The following is a 13348-nucleotide window of genomic DNA, read 5'->3' as shown; positions in this document are numbered from 1 at the left end:
ATAAAGATAGAATAATTCTAAGCAGTAGGATACTAAGAGTTATTCCATTTGAATCATTCATGTACTGTATTTAAATACTTAGTTACACATAATGTATTTCAGGTAGGTATTACTTTTTAACAGGTAGGTATTAATTAGATATTGCATATTTGCAGGAAATAAACTGTACCTAAGTAGGTACTTGGCAAACATGATGCAGGTATACAACAAAAAAGAACTAATCAAAGTTATGTCGTGTTAGTATCTAAGAAATTTTCCCAAGTATTTTAGGTACCTACATAAGTAGGTAGGTATAAAAGCTACTTTCTGTCAGATATCTAAGTAAGTAATGCAGAAAAAAATCACCATCCCCTCAAAATTTCTTTCTCTCCCTCCCTCTTCACACTAAGATTTTTTTCCCCAATGAGCACCTAAGGAAGCCTCATGCAGATCTTTTCTATCACCATTTTCCTCACTTCGATTCAAAGGTTCGTCCACAAAGTACTGCTTCGGGTCACACTTGGCCGTCTTGTGTTCTCCCTTGTCGTGGCATACGATATGGACGAGCTTCAAGTTGGCCGTGGTGAATAGGAGCCGATAAAAGTAGGCGTGGTTAAAGTGAGAGGAAGGACGCTGATTGGTCGCTAGGAGAGAGGAGGCTTCCAGTATGGAGGGAATGATGGAGCGGGACCGCTCGATCCTGTGAGAAAATGAAATATTGGAACATCAGAACTCGAGAAAATGGAATATGTAGCTAAAAAAGTCAGCTGTTCAGATCATAATACTTGACACTACTACAGCGATCTTAAAGGACTTGATGGAAGACTCGGTAACTCTGTGCAGGTAGATTCTAACTATTGGGTTGTATGGAAAACGAAATATTCGTTTATAACCCAAGAGGTCTTAAAGAATTCAATTGTGTTAAGCATTAATGTTTGTTTCAAGTGTGGTTCCTCAAAACAGATTATGTTAAATTTTATGACGACTAGGACTTAACCTACTTGAAAGCAACAACCTCTACTAGGACTTGTCCTTACTCTGCAGAACACAATTCTACCACGCTACCCATTACACTCAAGCTGGTCTTACCAGTGATCCAAATTCCACGTGGAAAACACAATCCTCGCCTCTCGACTCTGATACGGATTGATCCGATGTAACGTCAGCCTATCACAACTCTCCCTATTCCAAGCTCCCCGACACAGGAACTCCCCTCGCTTATCGCACAAAGCTTCCTCGTGAGATCGGTCAAAGTATCGGCCCAAACAATCGTCCTGCTTGAGAAGCGATGAGAATTCGCTGAATATGCTCTCGATGATGAATCGGATGTGTTCGTCAGATTCATATGGCGGCGACTTGCGAATGTCGGAGCGACTTTTGTACAGATAGCCGCGAATCCGTTCCTGACTCCGCTTGAACATGAACGCTTCCTTGGTTCGCGCGTTGGTTTCCAGCCCTGATGGAAATCGGAGGGTCTATGTTATATTATTGTTTTGGAATCATCTAGGTGCTAGTACTTATCCTACTAGCAACATAAGCCTATACAATAGGCCTAGGGAAATAACTTTGCCCACCCTATGTAACGTATTTCAACCACAAGACAGCCTTGTTAAATTTACCTTTTACCGAATATCAAGTCTACGGTTTAGGGGGAGGAGAAAAAACTGATGAAGCTTTAGATCGGAAGAGCGGTTCAGCAGGAATCCGAACCCAGGGCCTCCAGTTTACCAGGCCACTCACCTGTGAACCAATCAGGATCTTCGTCTCGAGAACTAACTCCTGTTTTGTCATCCTCTTCCTCTCTCCTGGCATTCACTATATCCGATTCATTCAGTTGTCTTAGCTTCTCCCTTGATATTTATGATCGAAAGAATTTCTGCACAGCCTCCCCTTGTTCGAGGAGATCTATGTTGAACCAGCGCTTCAGAGTGGAGTAGATGAGTTCCGCGCCTGGTCGAGAGATAAACGTAGAAAGGATTATTTCAGTTGTTTTTAAGTTTGCAAAATTGTTTTTGTTTTTTTTTTTTTGTCAAAAAATTGTAGTCAGAAAATTATCCCCTATTTTGAGGGGACCTCGAGCGTCCAATGGGGCTTAAGAATTTCAAATTGTCCGTCCGGCCGTCCGTCTATCTGTCTCTCTGTCCCTCACTTACATACGTAGATTACGTTTCATAATGTTATGCTTCACGAATATTAACAGACCTGTGTTGCACAGGATAAAATCAATTATATCAAAATTATTATAGGAAATGTCACCTAGCGGAATGGTAATGGTGATTTCGTCAGTCATTATTGGTAACGTACAGGTGTGACTACACTGCGTGAAATAAGTGCAACATGTAAGCTTCGTTTATTAGGATTTATTTTAAATCAGATAACAGGACTCGGGTTTCTATCAGATATCAGTGACATGGGGCTTAAAGTCTTAAACCCTACTTTTACTAATAATAACATAGGGACTTAAAGTTGGGTTTTGAGTAGGAAACAGCCCATAAAATATTTTACTAACATAAAATCCTCTCAAAAGTGTTCAGTTTTGACGAAGTTTGGCTATTAATTAGGGAAATAATGTTGTCTTTACCCTTACTCCAACAATAGTTTAAGAAGGCATCCCAGTAGATTCTAGGTAACTACAATAACGACTCGAAGTTTTAACCCATGATTTTTTTACTCCCTAGGGTCTTATTAGCCATTCTCGTGGTTGCTATTCTCTCCCTTACTGCTCACTTCAGTCAATCATCCCGTCTCACTGAAATTTTCAACTGGAAACAAGTGGACTTTGCGTTTCCCAATGAAGAAGAACGTCGTCTAGCTCAAACCAGAGGGCAATTTGTCGCTGAAAACTGTTTGCCCGTGAGTTTGGACAAATGGCACGATCGACTTTTCTTAGCAGTACCCCGCCATAAGAACGGAGTGCCTTCTACTCTCAACTATGTCATGTTGCCAAGTAAGTTCAATTTGTTACTGCACAAATACCACAAATGGTAGGTACTTACATGTTCATTCCAAATACCACAACTATTTCTAGTAGCTTGGGTGCTGTATCAGCACGAAATTAATCTTTAACAACATACGACCATAATCCAGAGTATTGATGATCTTGATGCCTTTTCCAATGATTAATACCTTATTCAATACATCTGACTCATGATAATGAAGCAAAAACACTGCCCTCTATATCTTTTCCCTCAGACAGCAATAACAAGAACAAAAGCATAACTTCTCCCATTTTAATGCCTTACCCGAGCTGGGAATCGAACGTACGCGAAGCCCGCAACTTAACCTCCGTGGTCAAAGTCCAATCAGACCCGTGTGATCGCCTCTGGGCCCTGGACAGTGGTGTGGTCGAAGGCAAAATGGAACAACCGCCCTCAGTACAAGTGTATGACTTGAGACAGCAAATGCAGATACGGTACTGATACTTTCATGATAATATATTGACAATTTTTCCAATAATAACTACATTTAGATTGGATTTCACCAATACTTTTTCAGCCCCTAGGAGGGCCATTAAGCTAACAGTCTGTTAAGTTCCATTTGATTTGTGTAGGCTTAACGGGGGGCTGCCGGCTGTCAAGGTAACACGCTGTTAGGGTCTAAAAAGAAGGTTGGTGAAACCTGAACTTAGTTATTCGAAAATAAGTTTAGTAAATTTTAAATTACTTTTTTCTGTAGGTGGAAAGGGTCTAAAGAGAATAATCAAAAGAAATAATGAGCGTAAGGGGTTCGGATTGGAAGTTAAAACCAATTTCATTGGGTAACAAAATTTGATAACTGTGTTATACTGTGTTAACCGTGTTATCAAATTTTCCTCCACGAAGAAGACTTGAATTTTCACAATCCACAACTCGGTCCTTTCTCAAACTATTCCAACAGATAATATTTCATCTGTATTTATATTCTTCCAACAGATTCTTCCAGCTGAAAGAGAAGACCGACTATACGGAGGAGTCCAAATTTTCCAACATGGTGGTTGATGTGACCTCGGCCAATTGTGACAATGCTTTCCTCTACATAGCAGATTCTGGACATAATCACATTGTGGTCTATAACTACAGGACGAATGACAGTCACATTATTCATCACAACTATCTGCATTTTGATCCACTATTTGGTGATTTCACCATAGGAGGTGAGTATTCAGAGTGTCAATGTCTTTGGAACCTTCTGGTTCTTCATATCCTGTTTATTTTCATCCAGTGTTCACAAACTGTAAATATTAGACACAAAACAGATGTTTTTTGTGTGATATCTATGATATACTTATTTGTTGTGATAAATACACTATAACAACATGAGGAAATATGATTTCCCATGATAATGATATAAAGGTGTGTCAATTAACACCATTTATACCTTCAGCCCCTAGGAGGGCCATTAAGCTAACAGTCTGTTAAGTTCCATTTGATTTGTGTAGGCTTAACGGGGGGCTGCCGGCTGTCAAGCTAACACGCTGTTAGGGTCTAAAAAGAAGGTTGGTGAAACCTGACCTTAGTTATTCGAAAATAAGTATAGTAAATTTTAAATTACTTTTTTCTGTAGATGGAAAGGGTCTAAAGAAAATAATCAAAAGAAATAATGAGCGTAAGGGGTTCGGATTGGAAGTTAAAACCAATTTCATTGGGTAACAAAATTTGATTTGAAATGTAAAATGTAAATGTACATTTTACATTTTGCATTTTGCATTTTCCATTTTGCATTTTGCGGTTCGCACATCTCTGGTTAGTTGGTGAAACCTGACCTTAGTTATTCGAAAATAAGTTTAGTAAATTTTAAATTACTTTTTTTCTGTAGATGGAAAGGGTCTAAAGAAAATAATCAAAAGAAATCATGAGCGTAAGGGGTTCGGATTGGAAGTTAAAACCAATTTCATTGGGTAACAAAATTTGATAACTGTGTTATATTCTCAAACTATTCCAACAGATAATATTTCATCTCTATTTATATTCTTCCAACAGATTCTTCCAGCTGAAAGAGAAGACCGACTATACAGAGGAGTCCAAATTTTCCAACATGGTGGTTGATGTGACCTCGGCTAATTGTGACGATGCTTTCCTCTACATAGCAGATTCTGGACATAATCACATTGTGGTCTATAACTACAGGACGAATGACAGTCACATTATTCATCACAACTATCTGCATTTTGATCCACTATTTGGTGATTTCACCATAGGAGGTGAGTATTCAGAGTGTCAATGTTTTTGGAATCTTCTGGTTCTTCATATCCTGTTTATTTTGATCCAGTGTTGTCTTTTGTGTGATATCTGTGTGATATCTGTGATATACTTATTTGTTGTGATAAATAGATTATAACGACATGAGGAAATATGATTTCCCACACATTATTCATCACAACTATCTGCATTTTGATCCACTATTTGGTGATTTCACCATAGGAGGTGAGTATTCAGAGTGTCAATGTCTTTCGAACCTATTGGTTCTTCATACCCTGTTTATTTTGATCCAGTGTTCACAAACTGTAAATATTAGACACAAAACAGATGTTTTTTGTGTGATATCTGTGATAAACTTATTTGTTGTGATAAATACATTATAACGACATGAGGAAATATGATTTCCCGTGATAATGATATAAAGGTGTGTCAATTAACACCATTTATACCTACCTACCTAATAATTTACCCATCCCGCCCCTGATCACAGGCGTCAATTTCCAGTGGCAAACAGGCATCCACGGCATGTCCCTGTCACCTCTAACAAGGGACAATTTCCGCGTTATGTACTTCCACCCTCTGGCATCTACCACGGAATTTGCCGTCACTACCAAGGTGCTCCAGAATCGGTCTCTGGACTTCAGCCGGAGTAACTTTGACTTCAAGGTCATGGGCTCACGGGGTACAGGGTCTCAAAGTGGGGCCTCAAGTTTGGACGAAGAGACCGGCGTCATTTTCTATGCGCTACTTGTTAAGAGTGGTGTGGGATGTTGGAATACGTTCAGGTAAGAGGGGATGTCTATGATCAGATATTCAGTTATTCACACAAAGCACAACACTGACCACTCCTTATTTTCATACAGAAAGAGATAACAATAAGATGGAAATTGGTCCAATAAAATTGATCAATCAAATAGAACTCGGAGGGATAAACATGAAATACCTTTCTAGGTCCCATCTATAGAAGTATGATTGCCCATGTAATGACCTAAAGGGGTTTCTATGCTTATTCTACGTTCTATTTCCAGGGGTGAAGAATACAACGAGAAATCTATGGGTCTAGTTGCTGAGGACAATGCTACCCTCATCTATCCTAGTGACATTAGAGTGGATCGAACCGGTGTCCTCTGGGTACTGTCCAATAAATTACCGGTCTTCCTCTACTCTAAGCTCAAACCAGAAGATATCAATGTTAGGATCTTCAAAAGCACTGTACGCAATGCCATCAAGGGAACTGTGTGTGATGAAATGTAGCCCAAAGAAAGAGGGGAAGATGACAAAAGTGGTTCATTTCCAATAAAGATAGAATACTTCTAAGCAGTAGGATACTAAGAGTTATTCCATTTGAATAATTCACGTACTGATATTTAAATACTTAGTTACACATAGTGTATTTCAGGTAGGTATTACTTTTTAACAGGTAGGTATTAATTATTAGATATTACATATTTGCAGGAAATAAACTTTACCTAAGTAAGTAGGTACTTGGCAAACATGATGCAGGTATACAACAAAAAAGAACTAGGTAACCAAAGTTATGTCGTGTTAGTATCTAAGAAATTTTTCCAAGTATTTTAGGTAGGTACATAAGTAGGTATAAAAGCTAGGTACTTTCTGTCAGATATCTAAGTAATGTAGAAAAAAATCATCATCCCCACAAAATTTCTTTCTCTCCCTCCATCTTCACACTAAGATTTTTTTTCCCCAATGAGCACCTAGTATTCAAATAGCTATATTTACCTGTATGTTTTTCTCCTGGTGTCTGTATCATGAGAACACTTTGGTTGGGAATGGTTTGGAAATATTCCTCCGATTCTACCAAGGTACCATCTAACAGAACCAGCTTGGTAGAACTTTTCTTCATCTGTAGGATAAAGAAAAATGTTTAATGTTAGAATCAGAATTTTCATTCCGAGACGAAAATGTTTGGGCGAGAACAATGCTGAATGCTGAAGAGAATTTCGCTGACTAAAAGTTATAGAAATGCACAAAATATATGTGTTATTTTTCTTCGAATGTAGGTGGGCGAATCAGTGCCTGATCCAGGAGGTGCAATTAATCTGTAGGCAGTCGAGTTGTAGGTACAACATACCTTACCTACCAAGTAGAATGTTGAATTGTTCCCTGCCTAGATTTTGAAAATTCCAGCTTTTATGCGTTGGAGTACCTACTGTCCGATATTAGGTATCTTCTTTCTTCAAATCTTTTTGGTAAGTAATAAATTTCTTCTTTATTTCTTACGATTCTCATGAAGGATCAAGAAAATAAACACCCTAAAAACTACACGTAGATCCTCGTACATACGAGTAGGTACTCACAGTTAAGTAGGTAAGTTTTTGGGAAGTAATAAATTTCTTCTTTATTTCTTACGATTCTCATGAAGGATCAAGAAAATAAACACCCTAAAAACTACACGTAGATACTCGTACATACGAGTAGGTACTCACAGTTAAGTAGGTAACAAGGTATGGGGGGAAAAGTCTTTTTGACGTTCGACACTGAAACAAATATTTTTTCCTTCGAAAATATATGTGTTATTTTTCTTCGAATGTAGGTGGGCGAATCAGTGCCTGATCCAGGAGGTGCAATTAATCTGTAGGCAGTCGAGTTATAGGTACAGCATACCTTACCTACCAAGTAGAATGTTGAATTGTTCCCTGCCTAGATTTCGAAAATTCCAGATTTTATGCGTTGGAGTACCTACCTGCATTCCGATATTAGGTATCTTCTTTCTTCAAATCTTTTTGGGAAGTAATAAATCTCTTCTTTATTTCTTACGATTCTCATGAAGGATCAAGAAATTAAACATCCTAAAAACTATACACGTAGAGACTCGTACATAGGTACTCACAGTTATGTGTAGGTAAGAAGGTATGGGGGAAAAGTCTTTTTGACGTTCGACACTGAAACAAATATTTTTTCCTTCGAATCACAATTCCAGAAATTTATAATTTGTGTGCTTATGTCTCTATTACCTATTATTTTATTTTCAACGCTTTGTGTCTACCTCATAAAACATTTGAAAGAAACAAACTTGTCAAAGCTCTCGGTAAAAATTACATTAAAGTATTTGTCAAACAAGTTGGGTATTCAAAGAAAAACTAAAACTTTCTTCGATTGCTTCATATAAGAACCATTGATCCTTAATAAAACTATACTTACTGATATTTTTTCAGAAGGGCAGTAAAAATGTACGAATATAATATGTGGAAGCTTTCGAAAGCTTTAGGTTTTAGCTATAAGCTTTGGCAATATTACATTTTCCAAAAGTGATATATGATTAAGGTGTCTCTGAGAGGAAATTAGAAATATATTACTCTCCAAGCAGATGCCCCTATCAACAGTGTCGAAACTTGAACTTTGGGTGAAAAGAGGATACTTTTACAATACCATTGTGGAATGGGATAGGTACCTACCTAATAGACCCAACGAGATTTGTGTAAGGTGCATCGAACCAATAGATGAAACGCTGTCTAAAGAAACAGATTTGCAAAAGACATTAGGATTAGGATGGAGGATGCTTTTACAATACAATGGGAATGGGATAGGTGCCTACCTAATAGAACCAACGAGATTTGTGTAAGGTGCATCGAACCAATAGGTGCCACGCGGTCTAAATAAGTTTATTTGCAAAAGACACTATGAGGTGAATAATAACTGCTAAATGACTCTGTACGGGACACAAAAGATGAGCGGTATTAGGATGTGAATAACTGCTGACTGACTGAAAATATAGCCAGAGGTGTACGGGACACAAGTCACAAGATGAACGGTCAGTTGAAGTTAGTTGGACCTAGCTAACAAATAAAACCATTTAGAATCCATGAGATTCCAGGATGAGCGGTCAGCTGAAGTCGAAACCTACCTACCAAATAAAACCATTTGGAATCCATGAGAATACAGGGAAGGCAGACCAAAGATATGATGATATCTTGGAGTACATTAATCTGAGTAGAATGAACTGTAATAAAGTAACAAATACAACAGTTTGATTGATTAAACCAGAGAGAGAAAAAAAAAATCACAAGTTTTAGGAGACTTATTGTGGAAGAACTCTATTACATATTCGGTTATTTCCTCTGATATAATGTAAGGAAGATGCTTCTGCTCCAGGTAAGTTGGATTGGGAAACTATTTCAAAATGGATCCGATATTGGCCCAGATTTTCCAATTTCCAAGAGCGTGGAATGAAAAATGTCTGAAATCTGGCGGGGCTGCTAATGTTGAAGTATAAAACATAGATAGCTTCCCATCTTCTTTGGTTGTGGTACCTACAACATATTAGAGGAAAAGAAAAATGGCCGCCCCGGTAATACATAAATAACAAAATCTCGCCTGAAAGGTTCCCTCTTCTGTACAATCCTAGTTGAGATTCCGAAAAACAAAAGTACAAAAATTAAAGGACAAATAGGAAATATGTAAGTACACAGACCAAGGTTTGTAAAAAGCAATTGAAAAATCCTTTTGTTTTTGGCATGTGAAATGCAGCTATCAGGTTTTTCTGCCACGACATTTCGCGGAGATTTCAACCAGCTACGGTAATTGACCGCACCCAGCCCGAATGTGGCAGGATAAAGTCAGCAGTACATGATTGCCCAGACGTTCACCCGTCCAGATACCAACCACACACAACGTTGCTTACTTTCAGTGGTCCGTTGTATCTTTCTTTGTAGACACAGGTGGTTTGGCATTGAAGAAGCTGGATAGTGTATTTTTAGATACCTTTAGCTTTTGACTTTTTGTTTATAAAATATATGTGTTATTTTTCTTCGAATGTAGGTGGGCGAATCAGTGCCTGATCCAGGAGGTGCAATTAATCTGTAGGCAGTCGAGTTATAGGTACAGCATACCTTACCTACCAAGTAGAATGTTGAATTGTTCCCTGCCTAGATTTCGAAAATTCCAGATTTTATGCGTTGGAGTACCTACCTGCATTCCGATATTAGGTATCTTCTTTCTTCAAATCTTTTTGGGAAGTAATAAATCTCTTCTTTATTTCTTACGATTCTCATGAAGGATCAAGAAATTAAACATCCTAAAAACTATACACGTAGAGACTCGTACATAGGTACTCACAGTTATGTGTAGGTAAGAAGGTATGGGGGAAAAGTCTTTTTGACGTTCGACACTGAAACAAATATTTTTTCCTTCGAAAAAAAAAGTAGAAGGGCAGTAAAAATGTACGAATATAATATGTGGAAGCTTTCGAAAGCTTTAGGTTTTAGCTATAAGCTTTGGCAATATTACATTTTCCAAAAGTGATATATGATTAAGGTGTCTCTGAGAGGAAATTAGAAATATATTACTCTCCAAGCAGATGCCCCTATCAACAGTGTCGAAACTTGAACTTTGGGTGAAAAGAGGATGCTTTTACAATACAATGGGAATGGGATAGGTGCCTACCTAATAGAACCAACGAGATTTGTGTAAGGTGCATCGAACCAATAGATGAAACGCTGTCTAAAGAAACAGATTTGCAAAAGACATTAGGATTAGGATGTGAATAACTGCTGACTGACTGAAAATATAGCCAGAGGTGTACGGGACACAAGTCACAAGATGAACGGTCAGTTGAAGTTAGTTGGACCTAGCTAACAAATAAAACCATTTAGAATCCATGAGATTCCAGGGAAGGTAGACCAAAGATGGGATCAACAAAATTGTTCAAAAGTCCCTTCTTAACCACAGCACTGGTGTCGGATCAGGCAACTTATAGAGAAATTACGACGGGCGTTAAGCGAAACGATTATACCGTTTGAATATAATACGGGAAACGTATAATGTATCTGAACACCTACAGATATACAGAGGTACTTTCCATAGCTTGAGCTCAAATGTTATTGGGAAATGCTTTTTCTCTCCCGAATTTACGAGATTTTTCCATTTTTTTTCCCTTTTTTTTTTTTTTTTTTTTTTTTTACTTCCACGAATGGTATAATCACAAATCACATGTGATATCAAGATTATATGCATATTACGCTACTTCAATTTCCTGAATTACGTAATGCAAGATATTGAAATTACATAATCAGGTAATCACTCATAGTGCCTTTACTCCTCTTATCATACTCTTATGATTGGATGGAGCTATTCCGTGATGAGGAAACATTTAGAGGAAAATATCACTTCTAACCTACGTAAAAGTGCAACAGGGTAATCTACATACTTCCCGTATAAAAACGTACAGGTACTTGCAAGTATGTACTTACCTATACCACACCCATTACCCATCCACCTTACGTAATACCTTCTAGTGGGTAGGTACCCACTAACAGTGACATGAATGAGGGATGATATCCAAACCTCTCCTAATACTTCACTCTAGGTTGTTAGAAAGAATACAATTTTCCTAATTGGTTCAGCGTCCCCCTTAACAACCCCCCGTTCTCCCCGGGGAAAATGTGATGGAATATTATGACACTAATAACGAAGGAGGACGAGGAAGAATTGGGTGAGAACAGGTAAGGGGGAGTGCTTTACATATTTTCAATTCCAATGATAGATTGAAGTTCGAAAAATGGCAAACGAGAGAGAAGAGAGCTGTGAGTGCTTGGGGAAAATAATGAACTTGTGAGTCAAAACAGCATTGTGAGAGACGCCATCATGACAAGTTCCTATGGATAATTGATTGATATTTGTCATGGGATTATCACCCGACTTCATCCTTGTGATTATTCTTTGACCTTCAATGTCTCTTTTATTATGTACTCTAATTTCTTTCCTTGCGTGTATAGTGCTTTGTCATGTAAATATAACAAGCTTCATCATGAGTTTTCACATTTTTTTGTCAATTCTTCCTTTTACATTTCTTTATTCCCAAGGCCAGCCACTCACTACCAGGTAGAAAAGGTCCGCCGCCACGGCTGAAAAGGTCCGCCTGTTTCAATATTTATTTTTTTTTCTGCCTGATAGTGAGTGACTGGCCCAAGACAGATTTAGCAGTATGTATTTGTTTTTCACTTAGTGAGGCAAAATAAGTACATATTAGGTAGTAGGTATCTTTTCACGAACTACATAATTGAAAATGTCTACTTAAACAATACGAGAAATGCTATTGTTAAAGTTGAATTTTCAGAGACAAATGTCTCCGAAAATTCACATTACTGTTATTCGTAAACTTCTGAGCACTTCAATGACATAATTGAAAATGTCTACTTAAACAATACGAGAAATGCTATTGTTAAAGTTGAATTTTCAGAGACAAATGTCTCCGAAAATTCACAGTACTGTTATTCGTAAACTTCTGAGCACTTCAATGAAAAAAACCCGAGAAGAAATCATTCAAAACACTTTGGTAGCTATATTGTGTTCACATAACAACCTCGAAAAATTTTCAAGTGTTTTCTGCCAATCTATAAAAAATGTATTTATTCCTATACAAATAAACAAAAAAATAAATATATTCTTCACAAACGCTCCAAGTTCGTTCCTTTAGATTTAGAAGAGCAATTCCCAACCTGGGGCCTCGGAAGGAAAATTGTTTCCCCAGTGGGACCAGGCTTATACCTACACAAGAGAAAATAATATACGGTGTTTGATACAGAGCCTACAAAAACTTAGTGCCTAGTTAATTACCATGTCACAGAAACCATAAAACCTTTAAAGTGCAATATTTAAACCAAAAGACATGTCACAAGCTAGAGGAAAAGATTTCAATAGATTAGCAACACTTGAATCACCACATCCGGTCCGTGTTTCTTGAAAATTTCGGCACAACGAGAAAATGGAATATGTAGCTAAAAAAGTCAGCTGTTCAGATCATAATACTTGACACTACTACAGCGATCTTAAAGGACTTGATGGACGACTTGGTAACTCTGTGTAGGTAGATTCTAACTATTGGGTTGTATGGAAAACGAAATATTCGTTTATAACCCAATAGGTCTTAAAGGAATTCAATTGTGTTAAGCATTAATGTTTTTGTTTCAAGTGTGGTTCCTCAAAACAGACTATATTAAATTCTATGACGACTAGGATACTTAAACCAACAACCTCTAGGACTTGTCCTTGCTCTCCAGAACAGAATTCCACCACGCTACCCACTAAACTCAGGCTGGTCTTACCAGTGATCCAAATTCCACGTGGAAAACACAATCCTCGCCTCTCTGCTCTGGTACGGATTGATCCGATGTAACGTCAGCCTATCACAACTCTCCCTATTCCAAGCTCCCCGACACAGGAACTCCCCTCGC

The 13348-nt window shown here is 37.8% G+C and overlaps 2 protein-coding genes and 1 long non-coding RNA gene across 5 annotated transcripts; 1 reads left to right on the top strand and 2 right to left on the bottom strand.

Moving 5' to 3' along the window:
- Positions 1-415: 415 nt before the first annotated feature.
- Positions 416-13337, bottom strand: LOC103518708. Its single transcript, XR_003394078.1, has 2 exons — positions 13220-13337; positions 416-679 (listed from the first exon to the last, which is right to left on the bottom strand). It is a non-coding gene; the product is annotated as an uncharacterized LOC103518708 (long non-coding RNA).
- LOC103518707 (protein yellow-like) lies at positions 687-6880 on the top strand. Of its 3 annotated transcripts, none has more exons than XM_026830434.1 (6): positions 687-822; positions 2658-2926; positions 3172-3391; positions 4938-5158; positions 5647-5941; positions 6185-6880. In XM_026830434.1, exons 1-6 carry the CDS (start codon positions 797-799, stop codon positions 6408-6410), a joined length of 1257 nt encoding a protein of 418 aa, XP_026686235.1. In that variant the 5' UTR covers positions 687-796; the 3' UTR covers positions 6411-6880. The 3 variants fall into 3 exon arrangements, with proteins under 3 accessions (XP_026686235.1, XP_026686234.1, XP_026686236.1); XM_026830433.1 differs by lacking the exon at positions 4938-5158 and adding an exon at positions 3891-4111; XM_026830435.1 differs by lacking the exons at positions 687-822; positions 4938-5158 and adding exons at positions 2086-2318; positions 3891-4111.
- On the bottom strand, positions 5881-7042 carry LOC113471344. The gene is made up of 2 exons (XM_026830436.1): positions 6897-7042; positions 5881-5955 (listed from the first exon to the last, which is right to left on the bottom strand). The coding sequence occupies exons 1-2, from the start codon at positions 7018-7020 to the stop codon at positions 5894-5896; spliced, it is 186 nt and encodes a 61-aa protein (XP_026686237.1). The 5' UTR covers positions 7021-7042; the 3' UTR covers positions 5881-5893.
- Positions 13338-13348: the final 11 nt, after the last annotated feature.

The sequence above is a fragment of the Diaphorina citri genome, unplaced genomic scaffold, assembly GCF_000475195.1.
Source record: "Diaphorina citri unplaced genomic scaffold, Diaci psyllid genome assembly version 1.1 scaffold2326, whole genome shotgun sequence".
In the NCBI taxonomy this organism is placed as follows: domain Eukaryota; kingdom Metazoa; phylum Arthropoda; class Insecta; order Hemiptera; family Psyllidae; genus Diaphorina; species Diaphorina citri.
Note: the sequence above shows the minus strand (reverse complement) of the source record. Positions and strands in the feature narration are given on the sequence as shown.